Below are 27,588 nucleotides of genomic sequence, written 5' to 3' on the forward strand. Positions count from 1 at the left end.
AAAGGCCAGGAGCTGAGGTCTGGCCAGAAGGAGCCCAGACTACTGTCTCTAATTGAGCGCTGTGGAGAGTTTATGTAAGTATTGCAGAACATGGTGACTGAAAACTCACCATCTGCTTGTTGTCTTAGGTAGTAGATAAATCTGGTGAGATGTTACAGGTCATACTTGTATTTTTGCAGCAGCACAGCACATTAAGATTTTATTTCAGATGTTCAATAGCAAACCCTCTTCCTTTACACTTGTTTTAGTTAGCTCCTCATCTATCCTAGAAGTCCATCTAATTAACCACTTTTTCTTTATTTGAAAGGTAGGCTCTAGCTGTGGCATATTTGAACAGTTTTGTCTCTGCTTTTCCTGGGCTGGCATATGTTCATGTCCCCTGGCAGTTATCTTATGTTGTCTGTTGTATTAGGCCACACCAAGGTAAATTGATTGGATGCCTAACATTGTGCTACAGCTTAAATATTGGCTTTCACAGTAGACTGTCCTGTCTATGCTGTCCAATGAAGAGGTTGCTGGCAGCAACAGAATCAGAATACTCTGTTGCTGGAGGCAGGATGTTTGGCTGAATCGAACAGTTGATCTCAGCAAGAGCTGTACTAGCAATAAAAAAATACTGAATTTGCAATATTGGAATACCGGAATTTTCAAATGGCAAGAGGCATCACTTTTCTAGGATAGAAAGACAATTCAGACAGCAGCATAAACACAGTGTTCTTGTGTTGTGCAAAATACTTGGCCAAGCACTCCCCCCCCCCCCTACATTTACCCTATAACAAGCAGCAAAAATAAATTGTATAGAAGAAAAACATGTTACAGTCACAATAATTGGCAAAAATAAAAAGATGATAAAAATCATTACTCTTAATACATCATTGATCCCTGCAGAGAAATTATCTTCACTTGACTCCCTTCCACAGGGAGGTCAGAGCCAGTATGTCAGCTACAGAACTGAGCTGACATTCAGTGTCTTGCTCAAGGGCACATCAGCAGGGGTTGACGCTTGTCGACATGGTGATTTGAACCCTGGTCCAGGCCGGCGCTCTAAACACTTGACCCTCACCCTACACCCGGCTGCCCATACCTAGGCACTGTCAGTGTGGATCATCTGATAGTCACATGCTCAAAACTTGAGGTGTTTCTCCTTGGCAGCTCCAGCACATCCATGTTTGTTTTGTGAAAGGGATGTTTTGGCTTACTGTGTCAGTAGGTGTGTTCAGTCATCAGTGTTGTTTGTGTTTGTAAATTGTAGCAAGCTGTGGCTTACTTAAGGCAGTGTGAAGGAGAGGGCGATTAGACCCATTTGCCAGCCCAACACACTTCCCATTACCCGGAATTCCACCCTGTGTCCTGAGCGTAATGAGACTCACATGAGCATACACGCTCCACGCTTGGCTAACTGCGTTACTTACAACCACAGCGCTCCTGTCAGGGCAAAATGGTAAAGTGGACATGGAAACTGCAGGTGCTGTCAACGTTTTAGTGACACCTCTTACATTCTCCATCACACTCCGCCCGTGTTTTGGCCTTGATTGAATTTGAGCGTGTGAGGCGTTGTTGATAGACGTGGATGTTCTCTACAGCCGTCGGCGTGTGTAGCTTACCGCATCAGCAGAAGGGTTATCGCTGGCTCTGTGGAGCCGCAAATCCCTCTGACACATTTAGTCGAGCAGGGCTGAATCATTTCCCTCTGCTCAACAGTAATCAGACTTCTTGTGAAGTGGAAGGGAAGGGTGGGCAAGTCGTGCACAGCTTGATGCTTTGACCCACCCTAACCGCTGCTCAGCCATTGTTGGAGAGTGAAATATGACCTGTCCTACATTAACCCACACCAGAGATTTGAAGCTGCCTATTTTGACTGTGCTCTCATGGCTTCCTTCATTTAATGCCTCAAAGCTGAGCTCCTCCAAAGAAAGCAGAACCGTGTTGATCTGAAGTTGAACCAAATGTTGGAATTAGATTGGACATTAGAGAAAAATCTGTTGATTGTGTGTAATTGTTTATACAGCTAAAGCAATTGAACTGCAAATTAACTGCAAAGCATTCCTGTATGTATGCACATTTCAGAAATCTTGAATACAATCTAATTACATTTCAGTGTTAGTCACATCTTCTCAGCAACATCCTTCCCGATGCATTTTTATAGCTGAGTTTCTATTGCATTACAAATTAATAATCAGAGTTAAATATTATCCAAACCTCGTAACACACAATGACTCATATTGCATGCATCGTTCAGTCATTCTAATATCCCTCATATTGAATGATTTGCATGAAAGAGCCACAATTTTAATTGCATGAGATGGGCTGCTATAAGATAGAAGTCTTTGCTCTGTGAGATTGCTGTGACTGCTCTGTGTTGGCTTTTATGTCTCAGATCATTTTATTGATTAGCCTAAATGACATTGTTGAGGCATAAGGACAATACAGGCCTGATGCTAAGTGGGAGTCTGTCCTGTTCTCATCTAGATTGGGTGTTTTGGCCACCCCTGATGCTGTTGTGTCTAGTCCAGTGCCTCAGTTGTCTATACCCATCAATGGTAATTTTCAGTTTGTGCGAGGTAAGTGTGTGACTTTTTTTTGTCTTCACTTTCAAAATTATAGTATTGACTATTTCTGGTATGCTAAATGTTCTCAAATGACCAGGATATTTTATGTACTGCTGAAATAGACGATGCAACTGCTGTTGCAGACTACGCCTGAGATTTGTAGACAATGAGGCATGATGTTATAAGATGTTTGTGATTCCATTCCGACGGACATGGCGTGTTTCTAGAGTTCAGCCCACAACCTGGTCACTGCCTGTGGGGATCTGGACTTCACATTCCTCAACTCCCAGGCGTAGCGTTATTACCGTTTACTCAAGCTTACTGCACAGTGGTGTAGAAGTGGATGTCCAGGGGGGCATTTCCTTTGTTCTGGGAAGACAATTTAAAAGTCAACATGTAGCATCTAGAGCCTATCGGAAACGGCTATATCACCACTGGGTCACTCCCACAACAGACCTTTGAGCTGCGCGGCCACCCTTTCATTTTCTCTCTTTCCTCTATTTCATTTCAGAGGCAGAAGAGGCTCTTCTTATTGACTTCCCCATAGATAGTAAGTCCTGTCTTCTTTACCTCGGATTTAAATCGGTATTCTTCTGCTGGATCTGTTGTTAAATTAAGATTATACTGAAGGGACGTTGCTCTGCTCTTGCAAGCAAGGCTGCAATTTTCGCCATTTATTGCGGCAAGAAAACAAAGCTAAAAAACACGGCAATTACTGCAACAGAGCGCCCATCCAACCACACTACATTTTTAGAGCATGCCTCCTCCAGCCAAATGTCTCCCTCTTTATTTAGCCAAAGAAGTTGGTCATGAGTTGCTAGGGCTTTCTGGAAGCATGCTGAATTGGTTCTGTGTTAACTCACGTTGCTTTGTATTCTAAAGACAGTCTGCATTTGAATAATGTGTTTGCAAAGTCTGTGGCAGACATGAGGGCATCCAACCTGAAAGTAAGTGAGTGTGTGTGTTTGTTTGTTTGTTTGTGTGTGTGTGTGTGTGTGTGTGTGTGTGTGTGTGTGTGTGTGTGTGTGTGTGTGTGTGTGTGTGTGTGTGTGTGTGTGTGTGTGTGTGTGTGTGTGTGTGTGTGTGTGTGTGTGTGTGTGTTCTGTATCCCGTATCCCGCTCTCCAGCCTGTGTTAGGATACGGGTGCAGGGGGAGAGAGCCCCCGAGCTGCTGCTGGAGCTCCAGGACGATGAGCGAACTCGCACTTTCTTCTCGCAGGTGAAGAGGGCCAAGCAGCAAGGTGAGGCTCCACTCTCTGTGTCACTGCTCCAACACACCTGTCCTGACTCCTGAGCCATCAATTATTTAGCCACTCATCCAACATTTATTGACCCAGGGTGGATTACATTGCTCACTGATTTCCTGCGGGCTCTTGCCGCCCACACGTCGGTGGGAAGAGTCCTTTGCTTGCCATCTTTGAAATCAGATCCACCGTTAAAGGTGACGGCCACCAAAGTGAATGCAGCCTTTGTATACTTTAGCATTCAGCTCATGGCTTTATGCTTCTACTGGTTTCTTTTTACATTTGTTTGAGGTATTTCATTGACACTTTTCTCCAGATCTAATTCTAATAAGCAATAATAATGTAATCTCGAATAATGGTGATCTGGAAATAAATGTCCAGATCACCAAAATTACAAGCAACCAATAGCAAGAGCCACTATTCAAGCATTCAATACATTCTATTGACATGACCACTTTGCTGTTGTGGCAGGCTGGCAGCTGGAATATTTCATGACTCATCAGCAGCACTATAATTATGCATAATAGATGCCACCCTCCAACCGGAGAACGTTGTTAAGCCTAATCTTAGACATACTCTCTGGCTATGTTTATATGGGCACAACAATGTGACGACTGCCACTACTGTAAGGTCAAAGTTGAATGAAGCCGTTAATTCCTTGTAATACCCACATTTACATGACAGAAGTTTTGATGATCGACAATTCAAAGTTATTTTTTGCTTGGAAAAAAAAAGACAAACGCCTTGTTTACTGCGGTGTCCTGGTAGCTCAGTGAGCTCATGTAACAGAAGGTTTTATGATCGACAGTTGTGGAAATCTTTTTTTTTCTTCTTCTAAAAAAGACGCCTTGTTTACTGCTGTGTCCTGGTAGCGCAGTGATGGCGCATACCATGTAACCACGACTGTAACCGTGCTGTAATTGCACTTATAGTTAATATAATATACTACTGACCAAGCAGTTTGTTGTGCACAAAAGCGCTAGTTCAAGGTACCTTCAGTATATATTGGATCAGGATTGTGCGACACTTTGAAAATGTGCATCGCATTCCTCAGATTATAAGCTGTTGATGAAACGCACAGAGCTGCCCTCCTGCCTTTGGATGACGGTAGAGATTTCATCAATCGAAAGGCATAGTTGTGAATAACAACCTTGAGTAAGAGTCATCCCTTATTGTATGTAGCCCTGTATGGAGTATACAGTTCCCTTCTGTCGTCACGTACCACACTGAGCTGGGCACATGTGCAACTTTGCCACAGATGAAGAAATGCAGATGTACTGTTACATGTCCTTACTGGTGTCCATTAATGTGATTTAAAAGTGAAGTACTCGACATGTTGCTGCCATTATGTTGACTTTGGTCACATTCATATAATCAGAGTATGCTGTTAACACGGGCTCTGCCTTACTCGCATTGTTGCCTTATTTGTATTATAATAACATTTGTGATCACACATGTAAACGTGGCTATGAGGTTAATTATAGATGTCCACAACTGTCAGAGCAGGATCCAAAATTAGCACCAACCAAATGCTAGTAAAGTATGCAAGTGGCTGGTAGATTTGCTTCACTTACAGTACCAGCCAAAAACAAACAAAGAAAACAAAAAATAATGATTGAGTGGCAGGTAAAATTTGAACGTTCCCTAGCCATTTGGCCAGTGGACAGAAAAGTTAACAGAGCCTGTTCAGTCCATTTTCACCATTAACACCTGCATTTTAATTTACTCGCTAGTTAAAGGAGAATTTCGGTTTTTTACACCACGGTCCTCATTTCCAGCTTAGAATATGATGTTTTACTCACCCAAATAAGTTTGGTTTCATTCGGATCCCCACAGAAGATCTGTCGCACCGAGTACACTCCTCAAACAGGCTATAACGGGAGCATACGGGGCAAGCTCCATGCGCTCTGTAAATAACACTTTTTCTGTTACGCTGTGCTCCATATCCTCATTATATGATACATAAATACACGTGAGGCTGTTTGTACACCTCCGGGCTGTTCAGGTCTCATACGGGGTCTGTGAACCGTGAGAGTTACAGCGTCCACATGAACACCACCAATCACCATTTATTCTCGGCCGTGCAGCGGCTTGTTCGATAAGGGCGGCCATCGTTTCACAAAATCTTCAAGTTGTTGTGAACAAGACAATAATCACGAGGGGAATGTCTCCTGTAACTTCAGAGCAGCCGGTGTGGAAACTCTCACGAGACTTGGAACGGGATGAACGAGATTTGGATTCACAGACCCCGTATGAGGAGACCTGAACAGCCCAGAGGCGTACAAACAGCCTCACGTGTATTTATGTATCATATAATGAGAATATGGACTGCGGCGTGACAGAAAAAGTGTTATTTACAGAGCGCATGGAGCTTGCCCCGTATGCTCCCGTTATAGCCTGTTTGAGGAGTGTACTCGGTGCGACAGATCTTCTGTGGGGATCCGAATGAAACCAAAGGTATTTGGGTGAGTAAAACATCATATTTTAAGCTGGAAATGAGGACCGTGGTGTAAAAAAACGAAATTCTCCTTTAATGATTGAGGATGCCTGTAGTAATATACAGTAGTAGTAGCTACTAGCATTGTGCCCTCTTATCAACAAGCTACTTCCTACAATAACAATATATCAACAGCTACTTGCTACAATAACAAGCTACTTGCTACAATAACATTGATATTCTGGGTGTTGGCTCAGCCTTGATCTATTATCGTGTTTGCACTGAGAGAGGTCAAACAGTGTATAAAGGCTCAAGTTTGCCAAGGCACAGCAAATCTTATCCTTTTTTTTTTTTCTCCTTGGGCAAGATTCAAAGAAGCAAACTGTCATTCCATACCGTTTCATTCCAGGAATATTTAGGTTGAAACCTTGTGGAAAAAATCTTGAGGAAGGCCGTCTTGAGACGGAATCATTTTGCTTTTTGACAGCATTGGGTTTAATTTTCTCAGTTGAATCCAAATCCAAGACACCCAAAGCGATGGAGCCCCTTGCACCAGCTCCCCACAGAGGTCCTGTCCCCATCCCACCACAAAGAGGAACCAAGACTGCTAACTCTGTGGTCCCTGCAGCCAACCCCCCACCCCGACCTACCAGTGCGCCGCCGCTGCCACCGCTACCCCCCAACCTCAACAACAGCATTTCAGTCAACCCGACTAGCACAGGTATATACATACATACACAGCACACGCATTGTCATAGATGAACATATATTTGAAGAGGTGGATTCCAAAGCAAGCTATGACCTTTTTTCCATATGACCCTTATGGAAAAAAATATGACTAACGTTACTCTAACAAAGACTTGAAAGTAAAGCACAAGTTAACTAGAATTTACTCATCATCTTAAGTCCTTGGCTTTTTGGTAGATAGAATCATCTGTTTTTGAAATATTTTACTTTTGGGGTGTTCTTTCTTGAAATGGATTTAATATGAGACCCTTCATTTGTATAATAACAAAAAAGGTGACAGAGTCCCTGATTATTCAGCAGACAGAAGAGATGCAGCTCAATCGCTGGCGTCAGACTTTGGCTTCGAGGAGAACTTCAACCATTCTCTCAAAGTGGAGGAGAAGAAGAACCAACAGAATCGTTTGGTTGCCTCGAGGGAACCTCCTCCTGTCCCCCCGCTCCCTCCACGCAAAGCCTCCTACAACCCAAGCACCCCTCTGCCACCTGCACCGGTCCCTAAAGAGAGAGCCGCCTCCATACAAGGCAAAGAGAACTCCATCGTCACTCCCGCCAAACAAGAGTGAGTTAACCTGTCTTTGATAACATGGAATCAGGAAATAATTAGTTTTAGCCCAAATAACGATCAGTTAAATGGGATTTTGAAGTGAGGACAGTGGTGACGAGAAAACTGCAGGCTAGGAACAGGCTTAGATTTATTCTGCACAAAAAGTCGTTACTGTAAAGTAATGCTTCACTTTCCTATCCCAGCCACTTTAGATCTGGATTTGACCGTGTGGACAGACCGCCGTCGTGGAGCGACAGCCCCACTACAAACAGTATGAGACTGGCCATGTGCTCCAGTCAAGCAGGCCAGAGAGAATACCTCATCAAACACCGCCTGGCTAAGAAGGAGAAGGAGTATGTGGACATCCACAACTTCAGGTGAGAAGCTATTCTGCTGTGTGTGTTCAGTTTTGTTCCCTTGGTCTGGAATCAAATAGAAATTATTTTAATTCCACATACTGTAGCAGCTCCTGGCACATCATCCGATTTGGAGAGATAAGATTGAAATGGCTTTATTTTATTTCAAGCTGACAATTTGTCATGCCCCAGTTTCCAAATAAAACCCAAGCATCACATTCAGCCAAACAAACGTCTTCTCTTCTCAGCTTATGCTTTTGCTTGACTATTCACTATTCAGTAGGCATGAGGCCTGACTAGTGTGCTTGCTTTAGGTTCTTCATAGGAACGTGGAATGTGAACGGCCAGGCTCCAGACAGCAGTCTGGAGCCGTGGCTCTGCTGCGACCCAGAACCTCCAGATGTTTACGCTCTGGGGTCAGTGACATATATCAGACACTCTTCCAACCATTTTTAAATGAGAATTTCTGGACTGTTCCGTGTGACTCGTCTCCCCGATCTTGCTTTAATAACATCCATTATGCGGACTTGTGTACATGGTTTGTGCCTGTAGTTTTCAAGAGTTGGACCTGAGCACTGAGGCCTTCTTCTACCTGGACTCCTCCAAGGAGCAGCTCTGGGTGGATGCTGTGGAGAGAAGCTTGCACCCAAAAGCCAAGTACAAGAGGGTGAGTAGGACAGTTACTAGTAATCAATACTTTTTTTTCTTTTCTTTTTTTACTTTGTGTCCCTGTCATATTGATGAACACACCGGCACAGAATGTGATGTGGATACGAGTATTATCTTGTTTCTTTATGTCTACAGGTCAAGATGGACCGACTAGTTGGCATGATGCTACTGGTCTTTGTCAACAAGGTGTACAAGAATCACATCAAAGACGTGGCTGCACAGCATGTGGGCACTGGCATCATGGGAAAAATGGTATGTCCATATTAAACCTCACCAGAAAGATTTATTTTTATGTTGCTTTTGACAGTTTTATTTGAACTTAGGTTCTGTTTGCTTTGATTAAATATTAAACCGAGTATCTGTAGTTTGCATAGACTAGAGCTTTATTCCTCCATGTATTTGCCTGCATGAGACTATTTGAATGGCGAAGTGACAGAGTGGACTGTGTGATTCCCTTGTAGGGGAACAAAGGAGGTGTGGCAGTGAGGTTTGTTTTCCACAACACTAGCTTCTGCTTCGTCAATTCACATCTCGCGGCACACGACGGGGACTTTGATCGCCGCAACCAGGACTACAAAGACATCTGTGCCCGCATGACCTTTCACCTCCTGGACTACCCCCCTGTCAGTATCGTCAAGCACGAGTGAGTTCCCCAGTCTTTCAGGCGTAGAGTGGGACAGTCTCTCTGGACTGATGTCCAACGTCTGTTGTTACACTCGTACTGTATCTGTATTGTCAGAAAGGGGCTCTGAGGTTTCGTTCATCACTAGGTGTAACTGTATTCTCGCCTCTCATTCCATTTTGTTGATTTAAGTTAAAACAATACTTCTATTCTCATCTCCAGCATTCTGCAGTGCTACTAATTTAGTCCCATATGCTGCAAAATAAGTTCATGTCACCTAAAAAGTAAAAAACAACAACAACAACATGCACATTGAGATTGAAAGTAGGGTGTTTTAATCCTTTTAAAATATGTTCCTAATTTTCTTTTTTATTATTATTTCCTGATTTTTCTCCCATTTTCTCCCCAATTGTTCTTAGCCAATTCCCCCTTTTCTGCCCCGGTCGCTGCTCCTCCCCTGTCGATCTGGGGAGAGCTGTAGACTAGCACCATGCTTCCCCTGGTACAAGTGCAGTCTCCAGCTGCTTCTTTCCACCTGACAGTGGGGAGCTTCACCGGCAGGATGTAGCACATGGGAGGATCCCGCTATTCCCACCAGTTTCCCTCCGCCCCGAACAGGCGCCCCGACCGACCAAAGGAGGCGCTAGTGCAGCAACCAGGAGACAGACTCCAAATTCGGCTTCTCACCTACAGACACAGCCAATCGTGCTTGTATGGACGCCCGACCAAGCCGGAGGTAGCACAGGGGCGCGAACCTGTGCCCCACGTGTTGGCTGCACTACCCAGACGCCCAAAATATGTTCCTAAATTTAATTTGTTTTTCTTCTAGGGAAAAAAGTCAACATCGAGTCTTGATTCTCTCTTACAGCTACTGCAGTAATACTGTTGTTTGAGCATGTGTGTATCTCCATTCTGTGTTTCAGTGTAGTAATCTGGCTGGGTGATCTGAACTATCGTCTGTTTATGACTGACTCTGCTGAGATCAAACAGCTCATAGCTCAGCATGAGCTGAAAAAGCTTCAGGAGTATGATCAGGTGAGAGAAGAGAAAGACTTATTTAGCTCAGTGTTTCCTCCACATTGTGTCAGTAGAAGTAGGGCACAGAGGAAAGAAAACTTCTACCATGTCCTCAGCCTGTGAAAATGACATTAAGAAAATGCAATCAAATATATAAAGGGAAGCGGTTTTTCTGTTTACACATTTTGTTTAGGATTTCTACACTTTGCTACACTATCATGAATCTGTCACGGTTTCCTCTTTTCCTCTGTTGTGACCACAAATAAGGATTTCCTCTTTACTGTTGCAAAAAATAACACCTTGAAATATTGCTCCCGTTGTATGTTTAGCTCAACATTCAGAGGCAGACGAAGAGAGCCTTCACAGACTTCATGGAAGGAGACATTAACTTTGTTCCCACCTACAAGTATGACGCCAAAACAGATCGATGGGACTCAAGGTGAAAACCAAAATAAAATACCTTCGTGTTCTATCCTTTTATGAGCAAACGTACTCCAAGAATCACACTACTGTTCACAATCTGACTGGATCTCACTAGAAAGGAAGTCATTTCTAATAATAATACACATAATATTACACTAATAGAGTCAGCAGTATGTGTGTCTACATTAACCCTTGGCCCTTGACCCTTGACCCTGTCTCTGAATCTGTGACTGTTGTTTCCTGCAGCGGAAAGTGCCGCAACCCGGCTTGGTGTGACAGAATCCTGTGGAGGGGCAGCAATGTTAAGCAGCTCCACTACCGGAGCCACATGGAGCTACAGACCAGCGACCACAAGCCTGTCAGCTCCCTCTTCAGTGTAGGGGTAAGACCCACTGCGGTTGATAATATATATATTATCAACCATATATTATATTATATATATAGAGAGAGATAATATATATAAATGTGTGTAATTTACCAGGTTTAATAATGATACCAAGTAAATACATTAACATTGCTTTGAAGTTCCTCATGTTGGGATTTGTGTGTTTGTGTTAACAGGTGAAGGTGGTGAATGATCAGCGCTACAAGAAGGTGTTTGAGGAGATTGTTCGCATGATGGACAGAATGGAGAACGATTTCCTCCCATCTCTATCTCTGACTAGGATAGAAGTGAGAAGAAACACACACACATCCTCTTATAGTATTGATGCTCCATCTAGTATATAGTCTGTCAATATCTTTCCAATACGAAGCAGCTTGGAATCTGCGATTAATGTGACCTATTTGAATGTCCTCTTTGTCTCCCCTCCTGCAGTTTAAATTTGAAAATGTGAAATTCCGGCAGCTTCAGAGGGAGCGCTTTATAATAACAAACGACGGGCAGGTCGCCTGTCACTTTGCTTTCATCCCCAAACTCAACGACACGCAGTATTGCAAGTCGTGGCTCCGTGCTGAGCCCAGCGATGGCTTCTTAGAGCCCAGTGAGTCCCTTTTTCATTATACTGTAACCCCCCCCCCCCACTTTCCCCCGTGTTTTCTCCTTAACTTTGTCTCCTGAACTCTTTGACCTGCTTTCATTGGTGAGGGGAATGACATAGCTAATTTAGCTGCATCGCTTCAGTACGATTTTGTCCTGTTCCACATTTTGGGGCTGTATTATAGTTCAGTAGTGCCCCCTGTTTTGTTGCTCCCTTTTCTCTTGGTAAAGTGGAACAGCAGTGCTCCCAATAGATAACAAAGTGAGAAACATAGTCCAATATCCCCGTAATATGTTTCCCAGCAAATTGATGTTCCTTTGCAATTAAATAAGTTATTAAAAAAATGGACACAAAAAACTTTAAAATGTACAAAAAAACAGTTTAACAGAGAAGAAATGGTAGAATCTGCACACTGTATTAGAAGATCCCAGTCATTTTAATGGCAAGGCAAGGCAACGTTTGGATATCATGATACAGTGTGCAGATTCTACCTTTTCTTCTCCTTTGCAATTAAAGCAACAATGCTGAGGCAACTCCTCCGGCAATGTTACCCATCAGAGTTCCTCAGAAAGTTGCCCTGTGATCCACTGATTTACCTCCCCCAACAGATGAGACCCTGGAGATCTACCTGGAGGTGTATGTCAGTAAGGACTCTGTCACGTTGCTGAACTCCGGGGAGGACTCCATAGAGGACATTCTGGTGCTCCATCTGGACCGTGGCAAGGACTACTTCATTACCATCTCCGGCAACTACCTCCCCAGCTGCTTCGGCACCTCGCTGGAGACGCTGTGCCGCATGAAGAAGCCCATCAGAGAGATCCCGATCACCAAGCTCATCGACCTGGTGAGACCAATCAGTCCACAACACGAGATTATAATGACAGGATTAGTGCAATTGTGATTATTATATTGAATCGCTTAACCTCTTGCATGGCACCGTAACCCCGGCGTCAGATTTTTTGCTGTTCATCTGTCATTTATGTGATTAATTAGGTAGTTAATTCTGAACAATGCTATTCATGCTACATAGCAAATTAACCGGCTGAATCTTGCGCATCGAAGCATGTCTTCCTTTTTCAGATCAGATCAACACAGCAGAAGTTATAGCTGTCTTTGTACAAAGACAAAGACAACATTTCAGATTATTTGGCTTTTTCAAATGGCTTTTTATAATGGCTTTTTGGAAATCCGCCTAGGTATCTCCCTACAAAAACCACTGCCAAATACTCATGTTTTGGTATTTTGTCATCTTCTTTGAGTTGGGATGTGGTAAGGCCTGTGGCTATGTCTCCATTGGGTTTCTAGCCATAAATACAACAACCACAGGTAACTGTTTACACTCAAAGTGTTTTTTATTCTAGGCGAGAATCAACCACTGTGTTTGAGCTGGTGTTACTCAGGGTCATTCTGACACTTGGAACAGAAACTTCAAAGTCTTACCTTTCAGAAAAGGTCAGGCAGTTGTCTGTAACCCTAGCGGTTCAGCCACAGTAAGCATTTTAGTTTGGGTATGTCGTTTTCACCATTTTCTTCAGAAATAGGTGGCTTTAGAAGAGGTTAAATACCACACAATAGCACTGCTCTTGCATTGGTTGACGTTTCCTGTCTTATCTGATGGTACAAGGCAATCTACTTGTTACATTGAGAAATAAAAACAAACCCTTTTCGACACAGAGGAGTCTAGCTCAGATTGCAATCTGATGGCTTTCTTTAGCTATTCACTACCTGGAACCTGAGCAGGGACACGTGAGTGCTTGTTCACCCCCTCATGGTAAATTCAGTCACAGAGAAGGTTTATATTTAGAGAGCAGAAGAAGTCTCAACCTGTACAGGCCTTCGCTAAGAGTGACCAGGGGAATGAGGAAGTGGTACCAAATGGGAAGGGCTATCCTGAAGAGCATGGATGGATGGAACTGACTAAAGTTAGACCAAGCTCACTCCAGCTCATTCCATATAAATAGACTCCTCTGGTCTCCACGTGCGCACAGTTCTGTCTGCTTCCATAATGCTATATAGGATCTCCTGTGGTTTAGCTCTAGAATAGGCTCCTTTCACAGCAACCCTTTTGAGGTGGTGAAGCAGGAAGTAACGCAGGTGTAATCATTAGCATTAATGAGGGCACCTTGCACTGGAACACCTAAACAGAACAGCTGCTTTACTTCCTGCTTTTACCACCTCAAAACGGTTGCTGTGAAATGGGTCCATAGTCCATAGTGTGCTATTTTCATCATCATTCCTTTCTACTTTTACTATTCCATCATCCTACTGGGCGGGTGTATTTCAATGAAATGATTGGTGCTACAAGCTTTGCCATAATCTAACTACTTTTCTCATTCTGTGTTGATGCATACCAGCACTATCTACTTTGTCCTTTCTTCTTTTGTTTCCCTGTATCGCCTCTCATTGCCTCCATCATTCCTTTCCAACTCTTCACTGTGGTTGTGGGCTGACTTCTTGCTCAGGGAGAGGACAGCTACACGGAAAAGGTAAAATAATAAATATAGTGGCCAGCTACCAGCCAAAACCGGGTCAAGGTCACCCCAGTTAAAAGCTTTAAAGCGGTTTTAAACACTGCAGATGAGATTCTTCAAATGTTCTCAGTAGACAAGGAATTTGTCTCAGGCATTATTAGGATCAGTTATATCTGTTTAGGAAATAATTCAGTCCTGCACTCTTTTCTTGGCGATTGCCTGTTCCTGTTAATTGTCGTTGATGGTGGATTATTACTATAATGTGTTTGGGTTTTTTGATTTCTCCAACCGTTGGCCTGTGTAAATACGCCAATACAGGAAATCTGAACTATTTTCCAGTTAACACATTCACTGCCAGACGTTTTTTTTTTACTGTAGTTAGCTTCTGCCAGAGGGGTTTTTTGAGGATTCTGGCTCATCTTTCAAGACCCGAGGATTCTTTTCTGCTAAGATTTTGTGAACACACAATATCTCAAAAGAACTAATAGAATGTGTGCTTTCTCTGTCTAAAAGAGTTAGTTTGTAGAGTTAGTAGTTATGTAAGCATTAGCAGTTGAATACAGCATGGTTTCAGCGTCAGAAAAATTATTCAGAGATAAACGGCTTTTTGTGAAATTCGATAGAACAGTCACTTTAACCATTCATTTTTGGCATCAGTAAGACGTCAGACATCTAAACAATAGTTTTGAACAGTAATTTCCTCCATAACAGCAGGAAACCCCCCTCTGCTTCCAACTCCTCCCTCCGTGGGCGTTCTTCTTGGCTGCAGCGGCCGTCACAAGCTTGTCACCAGTCTCACTGCTTTGCTGCTGCTGCTGCCTGTCTGCGCGGCCGCTGTTTGAGGAAGTCTGGATGGACTCGCTCGCTTCTTGGAGTTTTGGTTGAGAGAAGCTTTTGCGATTCTGGTCATATTTATGCTGCGTGTTTCAAAGTGTGTTCCACCTGTAATCTATTATGCAAATTTGCAATCCCGCATCGCCAGCAATCAGCGCGAAAACGAAAGCGTTTTCCCCCATCCATTTTCATGAGAATGGCTGCTTTTTGCTTGCCTTCCTCTAGTCAGGAGAGCACTGTCGCCACTTAGTGGCTCGGTGGAATGGGTTGTAAACGTTCGGTGGCTCCAATAATTATATAAGAGATGTAAAAGGGTTAGATGCACATCCCACGGTCAAAATTTTTTTTTTCATTTTTTTGACGTATTAATACGTCATTGGCAGTCAACCGTTGGATTATTTTTGACGTATTAATACGTCATTGGCAGTGAACGTGTTAATACATGCATAGATGACATTAATTGATCCTATAGCGTAAAGGTCCTTACACATCGGGAGCATTTATTTCAAGTCAATCATATTTTCCGAACCTATATCAGTCAATGCAACCGTGCATACCAACGGCGAAGTTTCGCTGAGCGTTATTGCGGTGTTTATTTTTTCGAACCACGTCGATTTTTCAGAAATTCGCTTCCGACGTGTACACATCTATGGCTGTGATTGACAGGTGGGTCAAAACTCGCATCGTAATTTCGTGCTGTATATTCGCATCGCTCTTGATGTGTAAGGACATTAATCCTATAGCATTCATGATTAATGCATTATAAACCTGTTTACTTCATGACCACAAGCAATGAATTGGCCCACCATGAGTTAGGCTACAGTACATGATGTAGGCCACATCCTGTTAATATGGAAGTTGATCCTTAAAGATAGATGTCACATACTGTTTATGATTAGTTTTAAGATGAGTCTCTCTGTATGTATTGGTGGTTTGAAAAATCAAAAGGTCACACGTCAATGTAAAGTGGAGAAATCAAAGAAGCTGCTGAATTTCCAAACACATGGTTGTCAAACTACATAATGATAATCCACCAACACTGAACTGTTTTGGGCACCTCCGTTTGATATAAGGTGGAGGTACTAGCTATCTGAAAAGCAAATCAGTACATAGATAGCCAAAGTGAACGTCACTTCCTGCTTTTCTCCCTGTACCAGTGTGTGAAAAAATATGAATGGTGGTGAACTGAGCGATACGCTACCTTTTTGATCCCACTTGAATTGTGCCACACATGTCATGTTTGTCAATGTAAAAGATAACTCTGCAAGCTGAGAAAGTCGCAGTTTGTGGTAAAATCGTCGCACTATAAAGCCCTTTTCCCACATGCGCTTTGTACCGCAAAATGACCGGTATGTGGTCTAATGCCTGCATGTGAGAAAGGCACCGTGCCGGTATAAGCGCGACCCCGTCGTCGCGGAGATTTCACCACTTTCTAGCCTGTCAGAAGAGCGGTATGCGTTTTAGCGGATACTAGTGAGAAACGGGTGCAGTCATTTTCCGCGACACTCTCAATGGCGAGGTGTACACACGTTGCTTAATGTTCCAGCGGGCATAATCTAATCATTCGCGCACATTAAAGCAAACTGGCGAAATGATCTTGTGATAATAAGAGCAGTAGCCTATGTCAGCTTCATGTGTGGGTGTGCTGTGCTGATTTCCCCCTCTCCTCTCTGCTCGCTCTCTGGCCACAGTCCGACTCCTCCTTAAGTCACAGCCCGACAGGGACTAAGCAAATGCACGAAGCGAAAGTGGAAGTATTTTGCTTACGTTGCCGACAGCCAAGGCAAGCCCGGACACATCAAATGAAGCCAGTCTGTAAAAAGTGCTTCAACGCGATGCAGGTGAACGGATAAACAAGCAAACTTATTTCACCATTCGGAGTTTTGCCGACACGTCACTCCCCACCCGCTCTGCAGTGCCCCCCCCCCCCCCCCCCCCCCCCCCCCCCCACATATAGGCAATTTCGCTGATAGATTCCCACATGCCAGAGGAGAAGTGTGAAGGGAAATGTCCGATATTGACTTACAGGTAATTTTCCGGTACGCATGTGGGAAAACGGCTTAAGTTATAAATCAGAAAGACTACGCACAACCAGTCGCATAAATGACGTCTCTCCCGCCAGTCCACTGTTGTTGGTGTGACATATATTGTGCGACACGAGATGTAGTTGATTGACAAAAGGAAACCTTACGTTTCAGTTTCAGGACATATATTTTCACACGCTGGTACAGGGAGAAAAGCAGGACGTGACGTTCACTTTGGCTCTCTATTATATTGCCCATACTTTTCAGAGAACTGACAAGGAAGGAGATTGTAACCCACACTCCAGACCGTTAAAGCTCACTTTCACTGGCTGTGTGTGGATGGAGCGGTCACCCATCAAACCTCGCATGGTTCTTTGACAGCAGCTTACAGCAGTCCTGTGAAACACACTCTCACACACACACACACACACACACACACACACACACACACACACACACCCACACCCACACCCACACCCACACACCCACACCCACACACACCCACACACCAAATCTCATTTCACAGCAGGTCAGCGTCATTACACAGCCCGTTCTCACACATGATGAAGGCTAACGAGGAGCATTTGGGTCTGTTCTGCTAGGCTCAAACACGCAAATTAAGCCTGATGCAAAATCCTCTCTTCCATTCCAAAGCTGAGCTGCTCACTGGCCAGTGAAACTGAAAAGCTGCATGAGAAAACACACTTTAGAGATAGTCACTTAGCATATATGACGGGTCTTGGTTTGTTCTGCTGTGCCGCTTCATGCCAGTTGTCTTTAGTCTTGCATCTCCTCTAGGAGATGTAGCACACAAGTGCTACTGAGGGAGCACAGTAGCACTGTGGGTGTTTGTTTAAACACTTTAGAGCAGGGATACTCAACTTGCTTTGCCCCCGGGGGCCACTTTTGCAAAATGGCAAGAGGCCAGGGGCCAGTAAACCCTCATCCCAAAGAAATCAAGGAAGGATCTCTCCAAAAAGAAAATTAACCGTCAACTTTGTGCACACAGGATAGTTAGTTAAGTATATATAAGTGTCTGGACGACAAGCAGGCGGCGAATTTAGCTGGGGTTAAATTGTGAATTTTAGAATATGTTTGGGGACCACTCAGCACCCTATCGCGGGCCACATCTGGCTCCCTGGCCGCAGATTGAGTATCACTGCTTTAGAGAATGTCACACTGGCTTTGACAGTGTATATATGTAGCTCTGCAGGCTATCGGTGTCTCTCACTCAAGCTCACTCTAGTTTCCCCTGCTTTATCTGTAGCCCCACTGCCCCGAGTTATTTTTGTCCATCTCCGTTGGGTTCTCATGGATCCATTTGCGGAGACAAAAAGAATGTGATATCCAGCTCTCCTTCAATTCTCTAAACCCCAGAGATAATCTGTGCCTCAATGCTGCCCCAGCTTTACCACTAATGGATGAAATGCGCCATGTGCAATCATTGTAGTGGTCTTTGTTACACTTTGATCAAACCACTATTTTAAATATCCTGGCAGTATGAATTGGAAATAATCTCGTAACTGTATACATTTTCCCTGTAATTGGAACCTCTTTTTTATATATATATATATACCGTATATATCCAAGCATTTATTCCTAAATAAATTAGGAAATATTTTGGGTATATTATGCCTGGAAATATGCCAATGTCTCTATTATAAATTGTAAAACATGGTGTGTGTATTATCTGTTACCAGGAAAAGTCCAAGATGAACTTCCTGATGGTGGATGGTGCTGGAACTGAGGACAAGCCTCTAAAGATCCCCAAGGAGGTGTGGATTCTGGTCGACCACCTCTTCACCAAGTCTTGTCAACAGGTGAGAAAGCTATGGGTGATGACATACTGTACTCACTGCAGACTGTTGAAGAAGTAGTATACATGCAGTTTATTTGGCTGGAACTACCCGTTGTGTAATATATCATGCCTCTCCTTATACCACAACACTCCTGCATCATAGTGGCACTGTTCTGGACTCTTCCCTCCCATTTTCTCCCCGATTGTACTTGGCCAATTCCCGCACATGGGCAAAGTTAGCCTTTCTGGAAGAAGACCTTTCTGTAAGAAAGCCACACCCCAAACTGATTTCATTGGTCGCCGCAACTGCTTCTTCCTGACGTGTGGCAAGTTAAAAAGATGTAGTTAAGATTAGGGTTAGGGTTTTCTCATCGAACCACAACCATAACCAAACCCTAACCACATTGTTGTACTTGCCTAACCCTAATGTTGTAAAATAAGAAAAATGCTTGTTAAAAATATGTATGGTTTGACCGGGAATCGAACCCCAGTCATCGGATTGGAAGGCAAGCGCCTACGCTAGAAGCCGAGCTGAAATCCCTCCCCCTAACCCTAATCTTCACCGCATTTTTTCACTTGCCGCACGTTTTCAGGAAGAAGCAGTTGCAGTGACCAATGAAATTAGTTTGAGGTGTGGCTTTCTTACAGCGAGGTCTTCTTCCAGAAAGGCTCAGGGGCTAACTTTGGCCATGTGCCCAATTCCCCTTGCTGTCCCGCTCGTGGCTCCACCCACTCTGCCGATCTGGTGAGAGCCATAGACAAGTACATGCTTCATTACATTAGATTACATTACATTACATTACGTCATTTAGCAGATGCTTTTATCCAAAGCACAGCTGTACAACCCAGTCTCTGTCAGCTAAGACAATAGAGTAGCTTAGTGTGTAGTTGTGTGTGTGTGTGTGTGTGTGTGTGTGTGTGTGTTGAATTTAACTAGCTGGCAGAAACGTTAGATTCATGTGGGCTCAGTTTTGAACCTAACATTACAGTAAGGCTGGCTTTACACGGTGAAACTTTCACGCAACTAGTTGCAGGTTGCAAATAGCATGAAACATAATTTTCATTCAACATGACATTTACACAAATCAATACAAAAATAACCAAGTCTCATGCAACACTTGTTTCACTAAAACAAGCTAGATTGGTAATGTTTCATCTGTCATATTGTTATCAGGTTTTATTCTGCCACTGGCTGACTACTTTCTTTCATTATGGCTGTCCCGGAGAATAGGAAGAGAGCCATCAGTGCATTAATAGCCTACTTATCAGCGTTTTGATTGGCTGTTGCATGAAACTAGTTTCACAAAGTTTTGCAACTGTTGCAGCTGAGTGTCAGACAAGTTTCAAGTGTACTGTGTTGCAGAGGGCTTAGTTTCACCTCAGTTTTAACCAACTGACGTTGCGTGAAAGTTTCACCGTGTAAAGCCAGCCTAAGAGAGAAACACAGCAGTGGCAGCCTATGTAATGGAGCGACTTCATGGAGACAGGCGAGTTGAATTGACAGTTGAAGACTTGTAACATTACTCACATTGGGTTGAAAACAGGAAAGAACGTGAAGTTTCTTCTTTGTCTTAACATTTTCACCACACAACCGACTTCTGCTTATCCTCCCCCTCCCCCCTCCTCCTCCTCGTCGACCGCGAGTCCCCCATGTGTCGCAGTGGAGTGGAGTTGGCCGTTTTTATGATTTAAATCTGCAAAATCTTAATTTGAACAGATAATTAATCACGATGGTCCGATGTAGAAGGCTCAAATGTCTATGGTGGTCGGCCCATCTACGATGGTCGATGCCATCGTCCCTCGTGGATCGTAGATTGCCACGATGTTGGGCTTGATAGGTAATACAGAGACTGGATGGGATTCAAAAGAGGATATAGATGAGAGAGGAATGACAGAGTAGGTCTATGTGGGTGAAATGAGGATACCGGTGCACTCCCGCGACCAGAGGCTCTGGGGGCGTGAGAGAAAGAATAAGCTGCAGAGAATGCTGCTGCAGTAGCACTGTTTTCAGGTATGATCCAGGTCTCTGAGGGCTAGAAAGTGGAGGGATTGAGATGGAGCATGGGCTGAGATGGTCTCAGTTTTCTTACTGGCAGTTCCAGAGTCCTCCAGCAATAGTAAAAGGACTACTGGTGCGCGTAGGTAGGTACGATTACATGGGTTACTACACCTGAAAATGCCTTGTCTACGGGGCCTATGAGCTGATGTTACAACAGCGATGGGAAAGAGAGATGATGATGATGGTAGATAGATGAGCAGGTAGTTAGTCGAGAAGAAGAACTTCGGCAGAGGCTTTTAGACAATTAAACAGGTTTAAAGTAAACAAGTGTATTTTCATTCAGTGTCAAGCAGCAGCCAAACACTTCCAAATTAAACAGCTAAAAACTAAGCAGACAGGAAAAGAGCAGAAAGCAGAAGTCCAGATACTCACCAACAACTGCAACAAGATTCAACCAAAAATGTGGCATACTGGCACGAATCTGTAATAAAACATCTAAAAGCAAAAATCATATCAGATGGGGGGACCCTGGGACAACATCTTATCAAGTGGGGGTCCGTGGTCTAATTTGTGTCAGTTTAGGGGTCCTTGACATGAAAAAGTTTGAGAACCACTGTTTTAGACAATTAGACAAGTGTAGTTTTGATCAGTGTCTATCAGCACTTCAGCAGCCAAACACTTAGACAGGAAGAGAACAGAAAGCAGAAGTCCAGATACTGACCAATAACCGCAACAAGATTCAATCAAAAAAGTGATATACTGACGAGAGAGAAACACAGCAGAAAGCTCTATGCAGACAAAAATGTGACTGAGTAATAGCTTTCTTCGATATTGTGCAAGTAGTTTCACCGGCAGGGCGTGGCGTGTGGGAGAATCACCTTATTCCCCCCCAGTTTCCCTCCCCTTGAACAAGCGCCCCGACTGACCAGAGGAGGCGCTATTGCAGCGACCATGACTCATACATACCCCACCGGCTTCCCACCCGCAGATGCGGCTAATTGTGTCTGTAGGAACGTCGGACCAAGCCGGAAGTGCCGCTGCCGGGAATTGAATCCGGGTATCCACTGTGATAGGCAAATGATTTTCCCTCTACACTACCCAGACGCCCCCTTCCCCTCGGACTGTTTTACACTTCCTACAGCATACCTGTCCCCCTGTCTCCCAGGAGGACCTGTTCCAGACCCCGGGCCTACAGGAGGAGCTGCAGAGTATCATCGACTGTCTGGACACCAGCATCCCAGACTCCGTCCGTATCCTCGCTTATGTCCAGTCTGTCGCACTGGCCCAGAATCACATGGCCAGGGCCTGTAGTCTGACACCGTAACTGATATGCAACACAGCAGATACAATGACAGCCATACATGAGCTGTTTCAAGCCACATTGTTTCACTCTGTTAACACACTGACCCTGTTGTGTCTTGGTCATGAGGATGAGTTAGTATGATCATGATAACAGCAAAAATAATCTTAATTATAATAGTAATGTTTTATTTTGTACATGCTTTTCAGTCTCAAAGCGCTAGCTAGATGCATAGCTGGATATTCAGGTAGAAAAAATAAATAAATAGATATACACAGATTCAGTTGGGCGATATGGTTGAAATCACTATCACAGTGATACGTTTTTTTTTAATACCTACAGTATATCACAAAACCTCACAAAACCACCTTAAATAATCAAGTAATAATACATGTGATGTCAAACACAACTAACATTTTCAAATCATTCCTTAAAATGTTTCAAACCTCAGTTTTTAAATTAACTTTGCTTGTTATTAAGTTAGCAGAATTGTGTGTCAAGATATCCCAAAAGCACACAATGTGATTCCACTGAAAGACGATATTGAGTTATCGATAATGATATATATCGATAATATATCGATAACGAGTTATCGCCCAGGCCTAGACAAGATAGGGTGCGACGCATGTGGGAATTACACAGCCCGACTGGATCTGAATCACATCTATGTACCATGCTTACATGCAGATGAATGAACAGGTAAACATGCACACAGTGGACTCCGCTTTTGCTTGATCTTCCCTAACTGTGTGCGTAGCTGGTTGTAACCACTCGGTGGCTGAGGCGCTGTTGATCTTCCTGGAGGCCTTGCCAGAGCCCGTGGTTTGTTATGAACTCTACCAGCGTTGCCTGGAGTGCTCTCACGACAGCCGCCTCTGCAAACAGGTGCGGTGACTCTTAACACGCTTCTTACATAACACTAAACACTAACTAAACTCCTGTGACACTATTGAATGAGAGAGAGACAAGCGTATGGAAGAATGTGACATCTTTTTTTAGCTGAGCATTACCCCAGGATTGTGGTATGTCATGATTGAACATGGCTGCCCTCCGTTACGTGATGGGAGTCGCCAGCTAAGTGTTGAATCTTTTGTCTTCCTCTCTGTGATGATTTGGCAGCTCATCTCCCAGTTGCCTCGCGCTCACCGCAATGTGTTCCGCTACCTGCTGGCCTTCCTGAGGGAGCTGCTCAAACACTCTCACAACAACAACCTAACTGCCAGCCTCATAGGTATGTCCTCCTAAGTAGTCTCGTGTCTCACTGTTTACCTTACGCTCTCCCTTACTAACATGCTTTATCAAAGTCACTTTAAGTCAACTCTGTTCAAATATGCAATAATACATGAGTGGGAGAGCTATTATGCAAGATTATTGGCACTGCTATCTAGTAATTGCAGGCATACGGCAGAATATTCCACGGTGTAGTATAACCTTGAATGTATTGTTGCTCTGTATTATACAAACACATGTGGAAAAAGTGTATATGTTAAAACTTCCTTGCATCCTTGTATTTAATCCATTAACTAAACCTATTATAAACCGATTAATCGATTTATCATTTGATATTCCTATGTATCGTATCGCTCTAAATGAGTCAATATCGTATCGTTGATCAAATGTATCGTTATAATAATTCTCTTTCTTCAGAGTGAGTTTTATTGGACCAAGTAATAATAATAATTTTTTTATTACATTTATTTGTCAGAGACCATGTGCAAAAAATAACATTGATCTCAGAGAGAAAAGCTGCTTTGCACCAGATTAAAGCAAATAGCTAATTTCCATCTGCAGTCCCACTTCCAGGTTGGCTGCCTGTAACCTAGCAACCTTTTTTTTGTACATGGCAATGGAACAGATGACGTTTGCTATGTGTTGATATATGAGAAATATATCAACAAAAACATAATAACATGGTGTCTTATTACTGGCTCTTGTAAACAAGTCACAGTAGAATAGAGAACCAAAGTCACGGCCCTTCTGGTAGGGTCTATACAAACCAGCGTCGGGGGGGAAATATGAGTGGTGGTGAACGGCGAGTGACAATAATTTTTTTCTCCTGTTTGAATTGTGCCATGAAGTACACATATGTTTGTCAATTTAAAAGATAACTTTGCAAGTCAAGAAAGTCACAGTTTGTCATAAAACTGTTGCACTATAAGTTAGAAAGACTACAACTACACATAACCAGTCACGTAAGTGATGTGATTACTTTCTCTCCCAGCAGACCCTTCAGACGACGTATATTGTGTGAGATGAGAGATGTAGAATCATTGAGCGGTTTCATACAACACTAAATGTAATGTTTCAGTTTTTGACTTTGGCTCATAGTACTATCCTGTCTTTCCTGTCTTATCTACTCTACCACTGCATAGAAATTACGCATTTTCTTTTGAAAGTGGTTACCAATGGTTACAGGCAGCCATAATGGAAGAAATAGAACTACACAAACATAGCATGCAAGGACTCTATTTTGGCACACACAAAAAGTTACTATAGCAATTTCAAGTCATTGAATCTTATCGTATTGCTTTAAAAGAGCCAATATCATCCTTGTATTGTATTTTAACCATTGTATCATTGTTAAAACTTATTGTATACCCCTAAAAACTGTTATTTTACTAAATGAAAAATGTAATGGGCATTGGTTTTTATTTTTTTTTATTTTTCATTTTATTTATTTTTGTACTGATATCTAATTCAATGTACCACTACCAAAAAAATAATCAAATGTAAGATGGTACCCAGCCCTATTTCCTGTACATATACGGTTGGGTTTATGTGCCTTGCTCAGAGGAACATGGATAATAATCGTTTATGTAGGATGTGGTTTACTCATTCACTTTCCTGGCTTTCAAACCAGCCCAGGGATTTGAAAGCCAGTATACAGTTAGCAGCCTGCATCTGTAACCTTCAGGCCACCGTCCCATCTGTAAGCTTGACTCTGTAATGTATGTGTTTTGGAAGTTGAGGATGTTGTGACAAAGGGCAATTGACAAATCACAATGGTTTAGCTACAGTGGCAGGAATATTTACAGTAGTTTTTTTTTCTTCCAAAGGCTCATTACTGTATCGTCATGTAATTTATCTCTGCTTGTATTTTACTAGCTGGGATGAAGCCAGTCTCTTTCCTATGCACCGTCATGTTTTCTTTACCTCTCTCCCCTGTTGTTGTATTTTAGCTACCCTCTTTGCCAGCCTGCTCATCCGACCGCCGCCCAACCTGGTGAGCAGACAGACGCCACAAGAGCGGCAGAGAGCTATCGACTTCATTCTGGGTTTCCTCATGGGAGGAGATGAGGAGTAATAGAGGTTACGGGTTGTTCACGCAGTCAGTAGGATTCCAAGTCATTTCCCAACCCGGGACGGGACCTGTAGGACACATTGTAACATGATTCACTTGGTATTTTCTCATCTGTTGGAGACCAGTGCAGTTGTTTTGCACCCTACCTTTCACAGACTCATTTTAGAAGTACCCCAGACCTTGTTGGACTATACCCTCGTCAAAACCGTCATGATTTGATCAAGTCTCATAGCTTCACCTCTGTGGACAGTATGGCCGCTGGATTTGGTATTACTTGGGAAAGCTTTGAGCTGATGCCTGTGCACTTTTTGCTGACCTAAAGGACCTGTGCCTCCAGACTGGAAATGTCCTCCCTCTTAGTCGATCCCCCTCATGCCAAAATAACCCCTTATTAGTCAATGGTATGAATGTAAGAACAGTATGTAATATCCATAGATGCTTAGCGAATGACTCATTACACTAAAAAAAAAAGGAAAACAGGTCTTCCTGAAATGCTAAACCCAATGTTCAAAATCAGACTGGAGACAAGCACACTATTGTGAGTGTAGTGCAATGGGATGGTTGTGTAAATATCACTAAGAATGTTCAAGCTTAACAAGACAAAAGATGACAATCTCAGTGCAGTCATACTTAAGGGGCAATATCGGCTAGAATAACGTGGTCATATCCACTGTAGTTTAATAACTGTTATTTATATTTTTCCTTCAACAAAGTTTGCACCATCGTCCATCAGAACATTTTTTGTTTCCCAACTGTGGTTTTATTTTAAACCCCTCATTCGTTTTTAAAGGACGAACGCTACTTGTTTTTATCACCCTGTGTATAGAAAACTTCCTTTAGTCGTGAATGTTTGCCGTGATTCTGTGTAACTTCAACTGTAAGCCTTACATCAAGTTTGGCCAGTTCCTCTGTTTGAGTTTCAAAACATGTCTGTTAACACACTAAGTTCCTTCCTGGTCAACCAGAATTGAGTGAAGAGTCACCCCTTGTGGTCTTGATGTCTTAACTGGTGTATATAGTGATCCTCTCCCCTTGTTGACTCCTATGGGTATTTGACTCTTGCTCTGGTGGTGCAACGCTGTTATGGTGTCTTGTCTACCGTATGTCATGTTTGTCATGCAGGTGGTGCTGTTAATGTCTGTATGCTTGTTCACACGTTTCCTTGCTTCTGCCATGCCTGAAAGCCTAAATTTAATGCTCGTTCATTATTTTAGGCTTGTATGATGCCAAGGCACTTAAGTAACTTTGTATTCCTCATTGCAGATAATTAATAGCCCTGTTACTGTGCATAATTTTAGTGATGCAGCATATTATGGGTGCAAGTTTAACAAGATTTAATGGCTCATGACTCTGCAAGACACAGCCTTTATCATTTGTGCCACAGAGGAAATATGTTTTTTTTTTTTTTTGCAATCGCTGTTGCATAACACTATGGAATGAGGAAGTCCTACGCAGTGTGTAATGAACACTGTTTCATTTTTAACAGTTTTATCTAAGCGATATCATTAGCTTTCCCACCTGACTACAATATTTACAGTGTCTGACTCTAATTTCCTTTGCTCCATGTCTCCCATTAGTGATGTCAGAAAAGACTAAAGAGTTTTCTTATCACACAATATAAGGATACCTGGTTCAAGCTCATTTAACTTTGGAGACTATGTGAACACATTGAATGTGACAAGGCTGACAATCATGGCACTCAAGGATATGCCTGTTAGGCTGAAGTTGTGCCGTTCTTGCGCGGTTTCCTCTGCCTCATCGCCATCAATACAGTAGATTCCTCAGATGGTCCAGGCATGATTCTGCCCTCCTCAGAGTTGTTGTTGGCCTTAACTGCTGGCTAAGCTTTGCCAAAAGGTGGCTTGGGCTGGAAGGAATGGTTCCTGGTGACTTCAGAATTCAGCCGAGTGTGTGAATCAGGGAGAGCCATTCACAATAGCCATTTGCGCATTCGCTGATGTCTTTAGAAAGACTGCCCTCGACCTATCAAACATAAGGAAATTCACATGAGAAGTTCAACCTCTGATTCTGTTGCCACTGTACCAATTGTATTTGTGTGGTGTCGTGCTTACATTTTGTCATCGCTGTTCTTTTTGTCTTCAGTTTTGTCATGGCCTGTTTAAATAAGTATGGTACGTAATGCAAGGGCAAACTTGCACAACTGTTTTCAACTTTTCAGATTTTTTGGTACTTTTAATTTATTTAACAGAAATAAAACTGTACATAGCCGTTTCTCTGTTGTAACTGATTCAACACCCCATCGTTATTGAAGT

The 27,588-nt window shown here is 43.0% G+C and overlaps 1 protein-coding gene across 2 annotated transcripts; it reads left to right on the forward strand.

The window, feature by feature from the left end:
• Positions 1 to 27,544, forward strand: ocrl (OCRL inositol polyphosphate-5-phosphatase). 2 transcript variants are annotated; one of them, XM_083651394.1, is made up of 23 exons: positions 1 to 74; positions 2,470 to 2,561; positions 3,061 to 3,099; positions 3,677 to 3,790; positions 6,739 to 6,951; positions 7,275 to 7,536; positions 7,725 to 7,898; positions 8,192 to 8,293; positions 8,430 to 8,544; positions 8,682 to 8,798; positions 9,008 to 9,189; positions 10,092 to 10,203; positions 10,515 to 10,624; positions 10,855 to 10,990; positions 11,170 to 11,280; positions 11,426 to 11,591; positions 12,197 to 12,432; positions 14,051 to 14,074; positions 18,618 to 18,737; positions 21,880 to 21,964; positions 22,772 to 22,899; positions 23,134 to 23,245; positions 25,194 to 27,544. In XM_083651394.1, exons 5-23 carry the CDS (start codon positions 6,768 to 6,770, stop codon positions 25,316 to 25,318), a joined length of 2,601 nt encoding a protein of 866 aa, XP_083507520.1. In that variant the 5' UTR covers positions 1 to 74; positions 2,470 to 2,561; positions 3,061 to 3,099; positions 3,677 to 3,790; positions 6,739 to 6,767; the 3' UTR covers positions 25,319 to 27,544. The 2 variants fall into 2 exon arrangements, with proteins under 2 accessions (XP_083507520.1, XP_083507519.1); XM_083651393.1 differs by lacking the exons at positions 1 to 74; positions 2,470 to 2,561; positions 3,061 to 3,099; positions 14,051 to 14,074 and having other exon boundaries at positions 3,686 to 3,790.
• Positions 27,545 to 27,588: the final 44 nt, after the last annotated feature.

The sequence above is a fragment of the Poromitra crassiceps genome, assembly GCF_964638095.1.
Source record: "Poromitra crassiceps genome assembly, chromosome: 15".
Taxonomy (NCBI): Eukaryota; Metazoa; Chordata; class Actinopteri; order Beryciformes; family Melamphaidae; genus Poromitra; species Poromitra crassiceps.